General features: G+C 40.8%; 1 protein-coding gene across 3 annotated transcripts in view; it reads right to left on the bottom strand.

Annotated features, from left to right (window-relative positions):
* Window positions 1-1,628: 1,628 nt before the first annotated feature.
* The window catches only part of LOC110077501 (cysteine-rich venom protein helothermine), a 32,765-nt gene continuing 15,632 nt past the window's right edge, over window positions 1,629-18,761 (bottom strand). For 2 of the 3 annotated variants that reach the window (XM_078377693.1, XM_020790609.3), the window contains exons 2-8: window positions 11,380-11,444; window positions 10,867-10,983; window positions 9,684-9,771; window positions 7,161-7,309; window positions 5,480-5,577; window positions 3,683-3,771; window positions 1,629-2,029 (exon numbers count right to left, since the gene is read on the bottom strand). In XM_078377693.1, coding sequence (XP_078233819.1) covers window positions 1,905-2,029; window positions 3,683-3,771; window positions 5,480-5,577; window positions 7,161-7,309; window positions 9,684-9,771; window positions 10,867-10,983; window positions 11,380-11,442 — 729 coding nt within the window. In that variant the 5' untranslated portion in view covers window positions 11,443-11,444 and the 3' untranslated portion in view covers window positions 1,629-1,904. Of the gene's footprint in view, window positions 2,030-3,661; window positions 3,772-5,479; window positions 5,578-7,160; window positions 7,310-9,683; window positions 9,772-10,866; window positions 10,984-11,379; window positions 11,445-18,761 lie in introns of all 3 variants that reach the window. The other variant, XM_073004070.2, reaches the window with a different exon arrangement.

Below are 18,761 nucleotides of genomic sequence, written 5' to 3' on the forward strand. Positions count from 1 at the left end.
TCCTATCCATTATGCCTTGTGACAGAGCTGGAAAAACTTCCAGAAAAGACAGATTGAGAAGTTATTAATAATGAGACAAGTTTTTTAGAAAAAAGTTTGATTAGAAAAAATGAATAATAATGAACAAATAAAAGAAGTGCTAGGTAAGGATGTTGGCATAATATTACCTAATTAGATCAATGGACAAAGAATTGGATAAAAAGAAATGGCAAATGTAGGGAATTGATGAAATATTAAGGAACTGTAGTACAGAAGAAAAGGGAAGAAGATAAGAAGGTAAAGAAGGGGACTACAAGTAAAATTTATAGTTTATTATTAGAAATAGAAGAATAGGAGGGCTTACCTAAAATAATAGGGGTATTTGACATAGGATAATACGTTGTAATGCTTGGAAAAAATGCATGGAACACCAGAATATTGAAATGTTTGTCAACAAGGATAAAAGATAATTTTTATAAATTAGTGTGAAAATGGTACTTGACTCCAGAGAAACTTAATCAAATAGTTGATAAATATTCTAAGATGTACTGGAGAGGGTACCAAAAATTAGGCACTTAATTCCATATGCGGTGGGAATGTTAATACAGTACATATATGAATTTTTGCAATCAATTTTTAAAGAAATATATATATAATATCCAATTTAAATTGGTCGAGGGCTAACAGGCTGAAATTGAATCCTGACTAAACAGAAAGCATGTTTTGCTCCATGGGGTCATGAAGAGTCGGACACAACTTAACGACTAAACAACAAAAACAATTTGCCACACCAAACCTCCAATTTTACCCACAACCCTTTGGCCTGAGCATGAGATTGCTGGGGTGGGGGTTTATAAACATTAATCAGGAATAATATACAGTATATAAATTAAATTTCAGAATTGTAGCAGTGGCCAACTGACGGACAAGATCAAGGTTAAGGACAGAAGCTTGTAGCTTAGTTGATATGAATATGCCCAAATTGCCCTTAAGCCAAACACCTCTTTTGCTGGGAACTACTTTGAGAGAATGTGTCATATAACAGGCCAATATCATATCCTTTTGTGTCTGTGCCTCCTGAAATAGTAAGATATCAAAACTGGCCTAATATGTTTTAAAAGTAATGTCCCAAGCTTTGGTTGACCATCCCACTATGTTCCAGGACAATAACATAAGTGCAGGTATTTCTTGAGAGAGAGAAGATTGAACGACACAAGTTGAAGGGAGATATTTGATGCTTAGATCACTTGGATGATTAATAGCATTGTCTAACTGGATCGACTGTTGTTCCATCTGGCATTTATATAAAGACTGCTGTGGGAGAGCACGCTGATGGTAATATGTGTCTCTTAATTTCATTGGTGTGATGTTTTAAAAGCTTTTATATCCTTCAATGCTGCTGGCTAACTTAGAATTTCTTTATTAACTTTAATGTCTTTAAAAGAGCCAGACGGTGCACTGTTGGTGACATGTGTTGTCCAATGTCTTTTTGTATGCTTTTTTAATCTTCCTGGTCATTGACCTAAATGAATGAATGAATGAATGAATGAATGAATGAATGAATGAATGAATATGCATCAATTCCAGCAGATGTAACTAACAGATTTCTAGCCACTGCATTTCACTGCCAAAGAAATACATTTTCTATCTGCTCAGAAACAAACATTTATTAACAAAACTAAAGATAGCTAAAGATCACATACATTTCATGCAAGTATTGATTTAAAAAATGATTGGAAAGAATTTTAAAGGGATAAGTAATTTAAAAACAATGTATTAAACAATTTGTTAGTACAATTGTTTGATCCTATAGTTGACTATGGTATTTGAGATCTAAATGCTATAAGATTGGATAAATGATATAATATGGATAAGTTATATCATGAAGAGGTAAGTAGCTTGCATGAACAACTGTTTCTGGAGTCTTATTTTATTTCTGTAGTACATTTGCATGAAGCCGGGCATTGCTTCATTAGAGGAATGTCACACCCATATAATTTCTTCATTTCAGGACAATTGGTGTATACATCTTTATACTTGCATGGATTGGCTAAAAATGAAAAAGAAAAAAAGAAAAGGAAGAAAACAAAATACAGTTGTCATATAATGTATGTTGTATGAAAACAAAACATTACAAAAGCATCTCCAAAGGAGTCCATGGCATGAGATCAAAGGCCCACCATGTTCATCATCCTGTTTTCCCCAATAGCAAAGTGCACAACCAAGGCATGAGAGCTACACTTTCTTAGAGGAACGCAGCTCTGAACGTTCTGAAATATTAGCACTCCTTTCACATTTTAATCATTGATTATAATTATGGCAACTCTGAACACAAGAGTACTCTGCATTTTTGATGTGTGACCAGGACCACCACTTTCCTTGGCTTTAAAAGGCCACGTGCCCAATGCCTGTGGTGATCCTGCCAAAACATTTTAATGAATAAGAAGTAGAGAACCCACTCTTTTGCAGCAGTGAATTCTAAGAGGCCATGCCAAATCATCAACTGCTTAGAATTGTGTGTTTCCCCAGTCTTCTCCAATGCTCTGGGTTTCTCTGGCAGAAGCTCATGGGGTCTTGGCAGCCAAATAAATGAGCAAAAGATTGAAAGTAGAATATTTTGGAAACCAAAACCCCATAATAACAGTTCATGCCAGACGTGGCTTGTGGACTTTGGGGGTGACAGCTCACTCTAAGTGTGTAGAGGTTAGTTGGATGGTGCAACAAGTGTTTTAATTTGCACACAGTGGCTAATAAAGTAAAGGTTTCCCTTGACAAATGTCCAGTCGTGTCCGACTCTAGTGGGCAGTGCTCATCCCCATTTCCAAGCCGCAGAGCCAGAGTTTGTCTGTAGATAGTTTCGGTGGTGACGTGGACAGCATTACTAGACACAGAACACTGTTACCTTCCCATTGTGGTGGTACCTATTTATCTACTTGCATTTTTTACATGCTTTCGAACTGCTAGGTTGGCAGGAGCTGGGACAAGTGTCACATGGATTCAAACTGCTGATCTTTCAACCTTGCTGCCCACAGGCTTTGCAGTTTAACCCTTAGCACCACCAAACTCCCACAAAGTGGCTAATATCCAATAATAAATCCCAACTAGAGAAGACCCATTGAATCAATGGGGATTTGATGACCACTCCTTTGTAAACTCTATTGATTCAATGGGCCTACTTCACTTCTGGATTTCAGGCAATATTTATTAATATATAAATATTATTTATTATGTACTTTTTAAAAATCTTGCCTTTCTTCCATTGCAGGTACCCAAGGCAGCTTACGAAAAGGTTAACATGTCATTATGATAAGAATGAGCTAATGCGACAGCTGTGCTAAAATGTAAACAATTTTGAAGCAGTTTATTTTAAACGTTAGAAGCCCGTCCTCAGTGATCTGTTCATTTCTCAAAAGTCCCTATGATAATAATTATGTTTGTTTTTTTTGTTTCCTGATAGTTCATCTTTTTCTTTTTTTTTGAGAAACAGGAGTTATTTTATGTGTGGTTCCAGGCAAATACATAAAATATAGAATATGTAAAATGACTCATAAAAGAGATAAAGAAAGTTGAAATATATACATGGGTAATGATCTATATACTGTACTGATGATAAACATATCAATAAAGAAAAAAGAAAAAAGAATGTAATAATAGGAAATATAGTGTCTGATTAACACTGTACCTCAAATATTTTCAAACTTACTGCACAATCCATTGTCACAGGCATCTGGGCAAGCTCCACATGGTTCCCCTTTTGTATAGGGAGTACTAATCTTGTCTTCACGGTTTCCTCTGAAATGTGAAACAGAAGTACAGAACATGCAGTGAGCCCTATATATAGGCATCCAGGGATGTATGTCAAAGGCTGGAAATTATCCATGGACAGATGACCTCATTAAAAAGCATCACATGCCCATTTTTTTTTCATATCACTCAGAAGATATAAAGGATAGAAAGAAAATCCTGCAACCAGCCTTTTATGTCCTTACTGGAAAGAGGAAGAGGGGAGAAGAGAAAGTTAGGAAAAAAGCTGTCGTTTTTTTTGGTTCAGAAGAGGTGTTTTGGTTACCAGCCATCTCAGACTAATGTGTTTGCTACTGAAGGTGGCTGGGAAGAGATTTTTTTGTTTGGTCACTTTACTTGCACTGATATCTCAGGTGATTTTTCTCTGAGCAAGCCTTCCCATGTCACACCATTGTTTATTCTGCTTTTTGCCCCAGCTGGCACATCTGCCTTGAGCAAGCATTCAGAGATTACAGGTTGTATGGTTTTGGAGCACCCTGAAAAAATAGCTTGGAGGGACCTTGTTAAGATATGATAAAATGTTCAGGGATTCTAGCAACAGTGAAAAGGTTTCAGTTGTGCAGCTAGTAGTTGAAAGAGAGTATTTCAGTCTCCATTAGCATTTGGTTAAAGCATTCGTCCTCCCAATTCCTAATCCAATGTAAGAGCTAAATTCTTTTATAAGCTGAAGCCAAATTTATAGAAGTATTGTGTTCAGTTGAAGTTTATTCCATTATATTCCAGGTTCTAATTTATTTCCCAGTGCCACTGTGAGTGCAAACGTATCTGCATTTTCCAGGCAAAGGGTCTTGACATTTCCTTAGTTTCCTATTCACCCATCAGTGCCAGATGAGAAACTTGGTGAGACTGTATTATAGTCCCAGCATTCCTCCAGAAATTATAATGCATCAAGGCACACTTTATTGGAATGGGGGGGGGGGGAGGGAGCTAACCCCAGGAACATCTTTATGGATTTCCAAAAGTGTCCTCTCCTTAAGTACAGCCTCTAAACCTCTGCTACTCAATGATAGTTTTGAATAAAGTAAAACACAGGGCAAAATGTGACACATGCAGCTGAACACATGAATGTGTGCTTGACATCTCCCCTCTCGAAAAATGTCCGCAATATTTAAGTTCTTGATTAGTTCAGGAAACCAGTATGCACAAGTATGATAATGCAGGCGGTGCTATAAAAAAAGTAGACGACCATTACTGAAAGAAGCAACTTCAAAGTCATGACATTGGTTTTGACTTTGGTTATGGTTTCTGAAAGGTGTTTCAAAAATCACTATTTTGCTATATTATTCATATGCTGTTCCAGTTAACCTCCTGGTACCAGGTGAAAAAGACCTCTCCGTTTGCTTGGCAGGTACAGTTCTGGCTTCCTGCCCTGGGGGATCACACCATGGAGGAATTATGTTCCTGTGCTAAAGCTGAGATACATGCATATCTGTATGTATGTATTGATTTAACTACGGGGAAATTTTCAAATACAATGTATTATATTCATATTGATTAAACATATACATGGCAGAAATATCCCAGATTTGGTTTCTTCTCTGTACTGCCCCTCCAGCAATTGCTGTACTGTAAAAAAATGATGTTAGCAGTCAACCCTATGAAAAAGTGCTTGGGTAGCAATTCTACAATATTTGCATGTCACAAGTGAAGACAAGAGACTTGCCAAAAAGCACTAAATATGTGAATGAATACATACGCAGGACAATACTGGCAAGCATAAAAATACTTGAAGACTGGTTGACCAGGACAAAAGGCAACAGCACATCCCACTTGGTAAGAATTATACCACACCACCTACGAGACACAAATGAACACAGACATGATTGCTCTGTAAACCGAAGCGCCTTCCCCAAAAGCAGCTTTCAGGCAACACAGGGAGTATTACTGCACACTCTTGCTAAGGACTAGGATATGTACTTGTATACATGGGTGCAAAACAATTTTCTGGCTTCAGGGAGTAGCAGGGCATGATTGGTTCAGTTATCAATCCAAATGGAGCCTGCAACAAAGAAATCAGATGCAGACCGAGACTCGGAAGGGCAGCAGTGAAGGAACTAGAAAATATCGTCAAGTGTAGAGATGTGTCACTGGAGACCAAGATTAAGAGCTTCCACACTCTTGTATTTCCAGTCACCATGTATGGGTGTGAATGCTGGAGAATAAAGAAAGCCGACAGGGGAAAAATGATTTGTTTGAAATGTGGTGCTTGAGGAAAGGTTTGTGGAAATCCTGGACTGCCAGAAAGACAAACTACTGGGTCGTAGATCAAATCAAGCCTGAACTATCTCTGGAGGCAAAAAAAAGTTGAAGCTGAGGCTGCCCAACTTCGGGCACATCATGAGAAGACAGGATTCTCTGGAAAAGACAAAACTGGGAGAGGTTAAAGGCATCAGGAAAAGAGGAAGAACACATATGAGGTGGATTGACTCCCTAAAGGAACTACAGGCTTGAGTTTAGAGGTGCTAAGCAGGGCTGTTGAGGACATTTGGAGGATCACTTATTCATGGGGTCACCATAAGTCATTATGCAACAGAACAGGAAGGACTGTGGAGCTTTCTGGTGAAATATGGAAGAACTTTTTTCCTCAATTAACTCTGGTTCTTTCTGCCAGAGGACAGGCTGATATCAATGCAGTAGAGCTGGGCTCTCAACTTGCCAGTTTGCTGAAATGATGCTGAAATGATTACTGGTCTATCACTTTAGATTGTAGTCTACATAGCAGAGTGCTCCTGTTCAGAGGAGACCAAATCTTGCCCTGTAGAGCAGGGGTGCCCAATCCCTGGCCCGCGACCCAATGCCGGTCTGTGGGCTTTCTTGAACTGGGCCGCAGATGCAGATCTCCGCTCCCTGCACACAAGCACGGTGGGCGAGTTGCACTTGCAGAGGGGTGTGTCATGCTCGCGGATTGGTGTGTTGTGCGTGCCGAGGGGCATGTTGCACTTGTGTGCATGCGCACAAGAATGACATGCCTCTCCACAAGCGTGACACGCCAACCCTCAAGCATAATACACCCTCCATGAACGCAACACGCCCGCCCGTGAGTGTGACACATCCACCCATGGGCGCAGGGGTGCCTCTGCCCCCTGCTCATCGAGCCCTCACCTCTCAACCGGTCTGCAGTCCCCAAAAGGTTGGGGACCACTGCTGTAGAGTATATTTGAATGACACCATGTAACGAAAGATAATTTATTGGCTACTAGAGAGAAGGATAGGAATAGCAGAACTGCCATTATTAAAGGAGGTTGTCTGGGAATGTTCCATCTACCTTACTCGGACCAGACAAGTACTAGGTGCAACCGTTTTTCAAGAAACTTAGCTGTGCTCCTGTTTAAAAAAAAGATGGGGGGACAAATTTGCTTCATCCAGTTTAATTGTACCTGTGTGTAAACACGAATCTTTGTATTTGTTGATGTTGCTGCAGAACCATACTCAAAGGTTTTTCCTTCATCATACCATTTCTGAATGACTTGGGACCATGAGAGTATTATACTTGACATGAAGATATTTTCACCACAGACCACGCCATCTGGAATTAGAAAGAGAATTATTCACACAAATGTGAATGCTTGGCTACTTCTTAGGGCTGGAACTTTCAGAAATGTTTATATCTGAGTCCTCGCAATTCACCAGAAATTCCCCCAGCATGAATTGCGGGAACTGTTGCCAAAAAACAAAACAAAATAGAACAAAAAAAAACAAAAAACAAACAAAAAACCAAATAAAAAACACAACCACAACAATCAGTTTTTTAATTTCTCACACATAGAGAATGAAACCTCAGTTGGAACCATTACATTCCTGTGAAGAAGAAAATGGGCTGTGTGTGGATGTAACCAAGCTCCATGAGAGCTGCAAGAAATTAGAAACTGGTTGTTTTTATGCCCATTGTGCTCTGTACAAGGTTTCTTTTTTTTAAAAAAGTCTCCTAATCCCTTTTAGCTCCCATGGAATTTAGCTACTCCTCCTCCTCTGAAGACTAAAATTTTTTTGGCAGCAGCTCCCAGAATTCTTGGTGAATTCAAGGGGATGAAGCCCGAATAATGCAGAAGTCTTGTGCCTACTGCTTCTACTATTGGGGACAACTGAATCATGGAATGTTGCAGGTGTGACTTGAAGGAGGGAAAAAAAGGGAAATTGAATGGGTAGAAGGAAAGTGCTTGTTAGGGCCCTAAACATGAGCCTGTTTGTGTATTGGGGGGGGGGGGCTGTGGCATTGCTGCAAAAGGAAAGCAACTTGCATAGCCCTCCAGAGTTTCACCAGTATCCTGCCTGGGGGAGCATTTTCTGCAGCCTGATAAAATGATGCACACTGTGTGGTATCTTTTGGCAAGTGACTTGCAAACTTTAAGGCAAGAGTGGGGATTTTTGGATGCCTGAAAACCAGTTTAAGGCTTTTGAATTGGTGAAGTAGGGTGTTGTTGAAAGAATGGCCACCTCAGAATCCTAATGCTTCCCTATTCCTTCTCATCTGTACTTACTGCCATCTACCATCCCATGTCTATAACCACAACTACAATCCGTCCCACAAAGTATAATAATTGGAGAGCTCTTGGTAAAATGTGCCTCAATTTTAAAAAGTGTCTTAGGGCTTAACTACATTATTGATTAACCCCATCTTATGTGTAGGAATGTTTCGCTGCGTTCTAAAATCATTTGACAGTCACATGGCATATGAACCACTCTCTGCATGTCCTTCAGGTAGTGGTTAATGCATTACATTTTTATACTGCTCCCCTTCGGAAAACTTTTAATATGTTTTAAAGTTTTGCTGTATCTCAGTTGAGGTGGGCTATATTGGCTTTTAAAACCATTTCATTTGAGGCTTGCCCCCTCTGCCCTCATGCTGGTCACTCACACCAACTGCTGTGGGAGAGAGAGAGAGAGAGAGAGAGAGAGAGGAGACAAAACTGCTTGTCCCTTTATAAAGCTTGGCTGCTTCTGTCCCTTTAAGAAGGCTCCAGCCATCCCCACAGAATGCCAGACAGAAATGAGCAGTGCCTGGTGTAAAAACACTGACCCAATCATGGATCCTCCTGAATCCCCATGACTTTTACATGGGATCTGCCCCCAAACACGGTCAAATCAGAAGTCCCATTTGTATCCACTGAATACAACACAGACAAGAGAGGTGGGGCTCAGAGGTGAGCAAGAGAGCAAAGCAGGGGAGATTGGGCAGAGAAGGTGAGTGAGGTGACAGGGAGGCAAGGAGCAGGGTGGCAGAATGTGATCAGGCAGGGAGCAATTTATAGTGGAAGACGAGGGCACATTGGACAATTCGAAGCATTATACCGCAACTCAAGCCCTAAGCTAAAATAAACCATCCTGCCAGGAGGAGGTTTAATGATGTGCTTCCAAACAGAATAACACAAATCGGGGGGGGGGGGGGGGGGGGGAGAGAAGATCTGCTGTGTGTCTAGGGATCAACTTTTTATAACATCGATGCAAATGCAGCTAAATGCGGTTCAAATACCAGTTATTTTACCAATATAATCATGACCTTACTCCCAGTCAGTTTTAGTCCCTCTGGTTTCTACCATCCATTTCTTTTAGTTTTAGAATGAATTGTAAGACATCTACAAGAGACACCAGCACTTCATGGAATTTTAGACAGTCATATATTAACATGAAACATAATTGTGAAGATTCTCAGTCATGCAAGTGAGCTTATTTGGAAGTTGAGTCATGGCAACTAGACTAAGTGGAGGACATATCAGGGACTTCCTACTGACTCTCCTCAGACTGAAGAAGTATATCAAAACATTTCAGCCTAACAAGAAAGAAATCCCATTCCCATGACTCAAGTTCCAGATTAACATGGAACATTTTAACTCTTTCAGCTGAACTCTAGCTTATACAGTGTACGTGAATTTATACTTTTTGAACACAATTCTTTTACTTACTTAGTTTTCTGCTTTCCGGTGGACTTGATTTTAACAAACATTGGTTTACCCAGCTCTGTGCATGGCTTGCTGCTTCAGAGTTCCATTCCTAAGGGTCACAGAGAAAGGTAGTGGAATTTATAAAGAACATTGTAGATATGAACAAAAAAAAATAATTGTAAATGTATTTGTGACATCTATGAATGAGAGCATTACTGTCTCACAAGACTATGGGCATTGTAACATTTCATTGGACGGTGGTTAAAAAAAATCACAGCAGAAATGAGTTAGTCTTTAATATAAACATTTATAACACATTCACACACACACACATCCAAAATATCTTCTAAGTGGAACCGTGCTCTTGATTCTCCCTTCTCACTGCAGTCCTCTGGGCTCCCTAAATCAGGGTGTTGACACGGGAGACTGTGGCAAGGAAGGTGAATTCTGCAGAATGTGACTCCTGGTCCCACTTTGGCTTGTTAGAGTTCCATGTCATTATATTTACAAAGCTAATTTCAACATAATGCTAGCAATGTTTTAAAATAAAAATGCAGAAATAATAATGTCTACCATATCAATAATAAAATATTATTATGTAGAAACACATGTTGTGCTTACTTTACTTGATCTTTAGTTTTTGAAATTGCTGAATGGTTTATGAAAGCTTTTTTTTAAAAAAAAGCAATACTTCTTTTCCTTCTTTTGTAATCAAGCAGCACAGGAGTAAACAAACTATTTGACCAACATTGACAAGGCAGCTAATTTAAAAAGGCAAAGGAAATATTTAGAAATGATTCTATTTAGCCAAAAAGCTAACATAAACCAGGGAGAATGCATTACACTGTTGACCAGCAAAAAATAAAAATAAAGAAGAAGCTGTGTAGTCCTTATTCAAAAGTTAAAAAAAGGAGGGTAGTGCCTTTATTAAATCATTACAATATAAACAAGCAAAATCTGAGGCCTGTAATTCTCGAAAAGCTGCCTGTTTCTGATATACTAATAGCCTTATCAATAGCTGGTTTTTGATATGTTCATGACAAATGGCATGGGTGGTCACAAGTACTGAACATGTTTCTATTACAGGTTGGTTCCCTGAGACAGAAAAGTCTGTTTGCACTTTATTGAATTAAAACTACAAAATGCTCATGCTTTTAATAGGCCTACATAAAATTCCTTTTAATTTTCTTAGAATGCCTCTTACCATCTTGAGCATGTCGCTGGCAGGTGGCTGCACCGCTCTCCTCAGGCTGTTGTGCTTGTCCACAATCTCCTGCTGCTGGTTGGCATTGGTGGTCATGTAAGGATCAAGATCTGAGGCCTTCAGGTAAATAAGAGGTTTGTACAATTATGTGATTGTGCTGACCCACTTATACAGAATTAAAGATATCAAACATTGGATAATGTTTGCTACTAAAATTTGCTTATAAGACCGAGTCCGTAGGTACCACAAACTATATTCCAAATCAGAGCTTCTGTTTGGAAAAGCTACTGGAAGGATGTTTGCACAGATCATCAACATGGTCCACTTCTGAGAACTAAGCTGAGACCTTGAGGAATTTTGAAGATGGGCTGTGAGGGTGGTTACCCTTTTCCTGGCAAGATTTCCATGGATTTGATTGATAGAGGTGGGCTTAAGCAAAACCTTTGGAAACCTCAGAAGTCAAGTTTGAATCAGCCTTCTGATGCAACTAATACAAACTCAGAAATGTCTTACCTGAATGCTAGGATGCAGCAGCAACAATGCAACGAGACCCACACATGGACTGAACATGGCCATTGCTGAAAAGCAAAAGCAAAATAAAATCGAGTCTTACTTGTTACTCCTGACTACTATATATAGCTACATTTTAAAGCATGTGAAATAGTTGACATGTTCCATCTGGTTTGTGCTGGACATGCCTTAATGACCGTAGTTTTTTCTCCTGCTTTCTCTTCCTCTTTCAGCCTCTCCCTAATAATATGTGGCCCTAAGCTATAGTATTGTTTGTTTGTAAGTCAAGCCTTGCAAAGTTGTTTTCAGATGCTACTGTGGTGAATATATTTTGCATCAGAATGTCCAGAGACAAACTAAGAAATGGGAGATGTGGAGAATTCCCCAGAGTTTAATGTTTCCAGATCAGCAGCATTCAATTCCTTGAAATTTCAAGGCCCTGAACGGGCAGGTCCTTGTGATATCAGAGAGCTAAGACAGGCAAGGATTGTGAGGGAGGCCAAAATTGCTTCTGGGCCAACTGTTTGTGGAGTCAACACAAGGAAGATCTGGATAAATCTCAGCTGACAGATAACTGGGCAACCCATCACCAAGGGCCCAGTGCTCCTCAGTATTTTTATTAATGACTTGGATGAGGGATTGCAGGGAATGCTTGTCAGATTTGCAGATCATACCAAACTGGGTGGAATAGCTAATACTGTAATGCATATGACATGAATGGATTTGCCAGGCTCTGTCCTGCTGCTGCTGGTGGGGTGTGTATTGTGGAAAGCTCATCACAAACTCAGGGAGAGCCTTTCCTTCTTGATGCTCTCAGGGCTTATGCTGCAAAAAGTCTCATGAGTTCCAACTCTGACCTTGCTGCAAATTTTACAATGAGGCTTAGTACACGCACCTACGGACTCTTCCCCCAGTTCCTTCTCCTTATTTTCGGCTTTTTGGTACACCAACATTTCATGAGCACAATGCACACAAAAATACACAAACCTGATACAATTTGGGACATGGTAGAGAAGTGTCCAGCCTTTAAAACACCTTATAGAGAAAAATCAAATGTTATTTCCTGTCACTGTTTGCCCTGGATTTTTCCTCTCTCATAGCAGTTCCATAGGACTCTAGCCACTGGCCAGAAACCTAACTGTCTTACCAGAGCAGCTTGAAAAACATGAAGTCCCTTTGTGAAGACCCTCCCTGTCCCATCAAGAATATGGGAAAGTACCTTACTGGGGATTATAGAAATCTGAGTAGTGATTAGCCATGATTGGTCTTTGTTCAGCTGGAAACTTGGGCTTCTAACATTGTAGTTGTATGGACACTTCCACTGAACAAAGTAGATATATTCACAGATTAAGCTTCTGTGGTCTGTTCTCCATAGATAAAGCTTGCCCCTTTAAAAACAATGAGACAGAATTCCACCCCCCCATGATGTATTCCTATGCATATTTATTTAGAGATAAGAACTTAGCAGAAGATGGAAATGCCATGTTAATTGACTGCTGACTGTTATTCTGAAATCTTTGAAGACCTGACTCTACCATGGTGGTGTTTCAGGCAGCTGAGTTGGAGTGTCATGAAGGATGGTTAGTTTGGTATTGCCAGATTTTTACTGTTAAAGACGGGGATATTTCCCATGGGATCTTCTTTAGATGCCAAAATAATTTGATTGGCTTTAGTTGCTATGTGCCTTTTGAGGGCACTGTTTGTTGCACTGCTTCAGGTAGCAGAATGTCTTGAGCTGAGCCTGAAAGCATACTGTGTCTCTGATTCCCCCCCCCCCCCCAAATAAAAGAACTTTCTGTTGCTTTAGTACTGTGGGTTGAATGAAAAGTACTCATGGTCTAATAGCCATTTCCTAGATCAGGTTTAATATTGTTGTTTTGGTAAACCTATACATGTTGACCATGCTGTCAACATCAAAGTGGTGTAGAGGGCAAATTGGGAAAGCAACGCCACCTTCGGGTCTGCTGCGGAATCAGCTTTGTGACACTGCCTTTATGGAAGCTTCCTCCAGCAATAGTTCAATCAGGCTGTAGAAGAGAGGCAGATGGGAAGCAGGGCCACTAGTTCTCTCAAGGCTTCCATGGGCCCTTTGCTGTTTGAACTGTTTTCTGTCCCAGCAGTTCAGGAAAACCAGCAATGGGCATTTTTAGAACAGGTTTTCATTGTGTTCTTCTTCACTGCCTGCTTTAATCCTCCTGATCAACCAAATCTTGTGTTGATCCCATTGTCAGCTCATGGTAATCCCAGTACTGATCCCATTCTTTGCTTGGCCTCAGATATTTCAGTACCATCACTAATCTGACCATAGTTCCAATAAGAGATAGGGTGTTGAACATTCATACAGGTACAGTGTATAGCTTTTGGAGGTAGTTTTTAAAGTCATGCCACTTCTCTTATGGCTTGATGCACCTAAACTGTTTGATTACCAGAATAGTTTAGCATCTGTGTAGCAATGTTTGCTGAACAAACAACATTTTGTGATATTTTCTTGCCAGGGTGAAAATGTGCAACATATTTCACTCCTCCTTAAATGAAAGAAGAGAACAGAGAAACAGGACTTCAAGAAAGAATAAGAGATGTTCCACACTTAGGGTGGGAGTGAACCACAGAAAAACATGATATTGAGAGGAGGGGGGGAATGTTAGAAAAATTAGAAAATATCTCAGAAGCATGGAAAACTGAAGTGGGAGTAGAAAAGACAGTAGGTGTGGGATTCAAACTAACATTCACGAAGAAATGAACATTTTGATAGAAAAGGAACAAGTATGTTGGCAAGTGGTTGTTGTGGGTTTTTTGGGTTCTTTGGCCGGTTCTGAAGGCTGTTCTTCCTAACGTTGCCCCAGTATCTATGGCCGGCATCTTCAGAGGATTGGAGTAGGAACTCTGTCCATGATCTGTTGCTGTTTGTTGAATAGTTGAGTATTTATAGCTGTGGGAAAAGCTTTTGTCTTTTTTCTGGAGATAGGGTGATCAGCATGTTTTTGTTGTGATAAGGGGGGGAGAGATTATCTGTCACTGTGATTGATGGGTGTCATTAGCTGGTCTTTTTTGTGCACTGTGATTGATGGGTGGCCCTTAGTCTTGCATTTGGTAGCGCGGAGGGAGGAAGAGTTAAACCCTTCCAAGGATACATCATAAATCAACCAAGTTTCCTGGAGGAGTATGATCTCTTGCTCCAATAAGAGCCCTCTGATCTCAGGGTCATGAATTTCTGCAGCCCATCTTGCTGCATTCCAAGAAAGAAACCTTAAGGGGTGGGAATTATTCCTGAAGGGGGGCATATGCCGGGTTTCAAACCAACTGAATGATGCAATTGGAAGGTTAAACCACCACTTCACTGAGAGGGGTCATCCCCATCACTGAGGTTGAGATCGTGGCACCCTGTTCATTCAATGTGCAATGGAATAATTCTGGCAGGGTGAACTTTAGGTGTAGCCCAGTTCAAGCTGGGAAGTTCTCGTGCTGCTGCTGGAGTTTCTCCAGGAGGGACCTCCAGATGTGGAAGGCTCTGGGCTGTGGTAATTACTTGGTTGCAAGGGACAGTGGAGCAAGGCATGATTCCCACTTCATGTTGATCTGTTGAATGTGTGCCCAAGATGCCCTTACTACTCTTTTTATGGGACAGGAGAGCTTTCTCCAAGTTGGCAGTCTGGGCTGACATTTGGGTAAATCTTTCCTCATCTTGAGAGAGAGCGATACGAGTGTCACTAGGCACTGAGCATTTTGTATGCCTGCACAAGCTGGCCAATTCTGGAGCAGCTGTTAAGATTGCCACTCATATTACAGTATTATCAGTGGATGTGGAAGGTGAAGGCAACTTCCCTGGTCAGGAAGGGCAGGGAGGCAAGAGAGGTGTAGGAACCACCTCATGAAAATATCTTTTAGGTCTTATGTAGAAGGTAGACAGGTAACTGGTCATCTTGGGAACACCATTGGGATTACCGGGCTAAAGAATTTTAGTAGCAATCTTGTTTGTGCCCAGGGAACAGGCAGCCTCTCATATTCCTCCAAGTCAATATAGCACTGGTCCATGTGAAGAAGGCAGCTGAGAGAATGTATAATCTGCATTCTACTCCATCATCTCCCCTGTTTCACTGGAGCGTTTGCAATTTCTAGACAGAGCTGTCTCAACTGAAGGGTATGCATCACCGGCTCATATGCTTTAACTGAAGTGCTTCCAAGATGTAAAGGAGAGAGCTCCTTAGAATATGTTGGGATTGCTTTGGATCTGGAGTTGGAGCTGGGGGTACCTCTAATGGTATGATGCTCTACAGGACACAATGCTGGCTGCCCATTTAATGCAAGTTGATCAGCAAGATGATCTAGCTTTTAGAATATTGTCATCACTGCTTTGCCTGTAAGCATGACATATTCACCCAGGAGTTCAAGAAGCTGAGTAGTGGAAAAGTGCTCTTGCTCTGGGGTTGAGAATGCTGTGTCATCTGGAAATGCTCCCGGACAATCCTGGGGGCCCTGTAGAGAGGAAAACACGTCACGCTCCATCTGAGGGTTTGGAGGTAGTGATGATGTAGATTCTGCAGTGACACTTCTGAAAGGACCAACAAGTAAATTGCTTGTTGAGACACACCCATCCTCACACATTGATGGATCAGGTAGATCAGGTAGATCTGGGACCGGTTGAGAGTCCATCAGGGCAGGTTCCCCAGGAATTGGGGACTTATCCAGGCACCTACCCAGGGACCCATCCAGACACTGCTATGGGCCAGTTGCCACGGATGGGTCTGACAAGTTGGAGTCATTGGTCAAAGAGCCGAGCTTCATATCCTTCAAAGCCTCTTCAATACGGAGCTGTTTTGAGGGCTTAAGTGAGGGGGAATCTCCCGAAAAAGCTCATTGTCATAGGGTTAATTACAGTCAGGGAGACTGAGTAGAGTAAGTTCAAAGTAAAGTAAGTTCAGAGTAAAAGCTCAAAACAGAAGAGTGAGCGTAGAGCTTGAGTTGGTTACCAGCCAGCAGTCATCATTATGTTTGCTTATGTTCTCTTTACTTCCTCATGTAGCTCCTTTAAGAGGTGCAATCTTCAGGATAAGCTGCCGTCAACTCCCTTAGAAGGTCAAATGCCTTGTCTCGCAGGTGGTTTCTTAATAAGACAAACAAACTAAAAGCATACTAAAATCTCCCTGACTTTACTGGTTGGAATTCAAGTTGTATCGGACACGACGACTGACAACGGCCAGCACAGAGGGAGCTTTAAAATCTTAAAATCTTACAAGCAGTGGAGACCTTCACAAGCCACCTTCTCCCTAACTAACAAGTAGGGAAAACCAAGCAGCAAGTAGCCTTCTGAAATTAACTAGATGGCATTTAGTCAGGTATAGGAGATATTTAAAATGGAATGTTCCCTTAGTAACAAAGGAATCTAGAAAGTACATCCCCACAGGTATACCTTGAAAGATACTTGGAGAGTGACCATGGCATGAGAGAAGGACTCAAAGAGTTCATAGAGAGCAACATGCCATCAATGATGTGGAGAAAGCATGAGTGCAAAGTTTCAACAATAAAACTGCATTTCACTCAAAATGGCACGGTGGCAGCTACGCAGGACTAGCTCCATCTGGAAGCATCTATATATCTTCACTTTGTTACTGTTTCATTAGAGCTGATCATTATTACAATAACAGGGAGGGGAAAAGTCTTTTCATATTGAAACAAGCTATTGTGACATACGGAGACAGCATTTTGAGGAACTGCTCCTCCTAAAAAGAGTCCAATTTTTGGTTGTGAGGTGGGAATATTACTCCCACCTTCACCTTGGGGGGGCATTACACTTTTTCTGTGAAGGGTTCAGAAATTTGTGCAGAAAATCTCTAAGTAAAACAGACCTTTTTCCTTTGGGAAGCAAAGCAACACATACATACAGAGCAAACAAAAAAAAAATACAAATTGATCAAAAGACACAAAAAGCCCACCCAATGTTGCTAATTTTTAAAGGCCCATACAATAAAGCAGTAGCAATCCCATTTTGTGTCATCAGACGTATTGCACAAAAGCTGGCCTTAAGGGTATGAGGGCTCTTGTTGAGACCTACGGAAAATATCTTCCTTCCAAATGTGGAGGTTTTTTTATTTTGGCAAAGTCTCATTCTTGCATGCAATAAAAAGACAAGTGAGGATTTATGTACATTCACTTTATAAAGACTACGTATATTAACTCTCTGACTTGGTCCCTGAGGTTTTCTGTTTACTTTTTGCTACTCCACCCTTTTTGCCTTGTGTCCTTTTAGACTGAAGCCTTACTACAGGCAGGAGGGTATTGAGTCTGAAGTCCTTCCCAACTCTGCCTGTGCCACACCCTCATCTTCCCTCCCTCCCCTTTCAAAGACAAGGACCACAGACCTCTCTGTAAGGGCCAGAGAGAGGTCTCTCCTCCAGAGAGGCGACACATTCTTTCCAATGGCCCTAGCATGCTGTCCTCACGGCCACAATGTGAATTTGTACAGTGAATTCACTGTGGCTTTTGACTAATCTTAGATTTTAACATAAATGATCCATTATATATGTTTATATTTATATAGTAGAAACAGAGTGGTATAATGGATAGAGATTTAGACGAGGGTTTGGGAGACCTGGAGACAGATACCCACTTGGCTGTGGAAGGTCAGTGGGGTGTGGCAATGTAAACATTCCTGAAAAATTTCACATATTGCAAAACTTCTATGGGATTTGTCAAAAGCTGGAAGTTTTAATGGCAAACAATAACAACAGACTTTTATATGGAATTCTTTTCCATTTTGGAATGGTTAAGAGAGTAACAGTGAGGTTCTAATGTTTCTTTGCTCCTCAAATAATTATGGTCTGAAGCCCCGTTCTGGCGTTATGCCTGAAAGTGTGCAGGACTCAAAGGTTAAAGATGACAGAGAGATACAGATAAGCCCCACTCTTATGTCCCCACCCCACCTGCATGTCATTCAGGCCATAGTGTATTCTGTGTGGAGATCCACAGAGATGTTGTAAGTATATTCAGCTGGACCAGCTTACAACATTTCCATGGCAGGCAGGTTTAACAAGGAAGAATTGCTGATAGTGAAAACACTACAAACACATTCAGTTGAATGCACCTAGAAAAATTTTGCAAATCTTTGCATTCACACTGTCTATGCAGGCTTTTGGACTCAACACTAGTAGGGAGCGTGGAGTGGGTCATGTTTGTGTACACACATCCCCACCATTTTTTGAGTCCTGCAGTCTTTCCTGCTTAATGCCTGAAGAGGGCTTTGATGCTGCGACTCATACACAGTTGGGTTATCTTCTGATTTAGCTCCCTTTCTCATATCTTATAATAACATCGGTTTAACATGAAACACATAAAATAACAAGAACAAGAAGTAGCCATGTAGTCGTTGTTACTTAATGACATGCCGCTTC

This window comes from Pogona vitticeps, chromosome 1 (assembly GCF_051106095.1).
Source record: "Pogona vitticeps strain Pit_001003342236 chromosome 1, PviZW2.1, whole genome shotgun sequence".
NCBI lineage: Eukaryota > Metazoa > Chordata > Lepidosauria > Squamata > Agamidae > Pogona > Pogona vitticeps.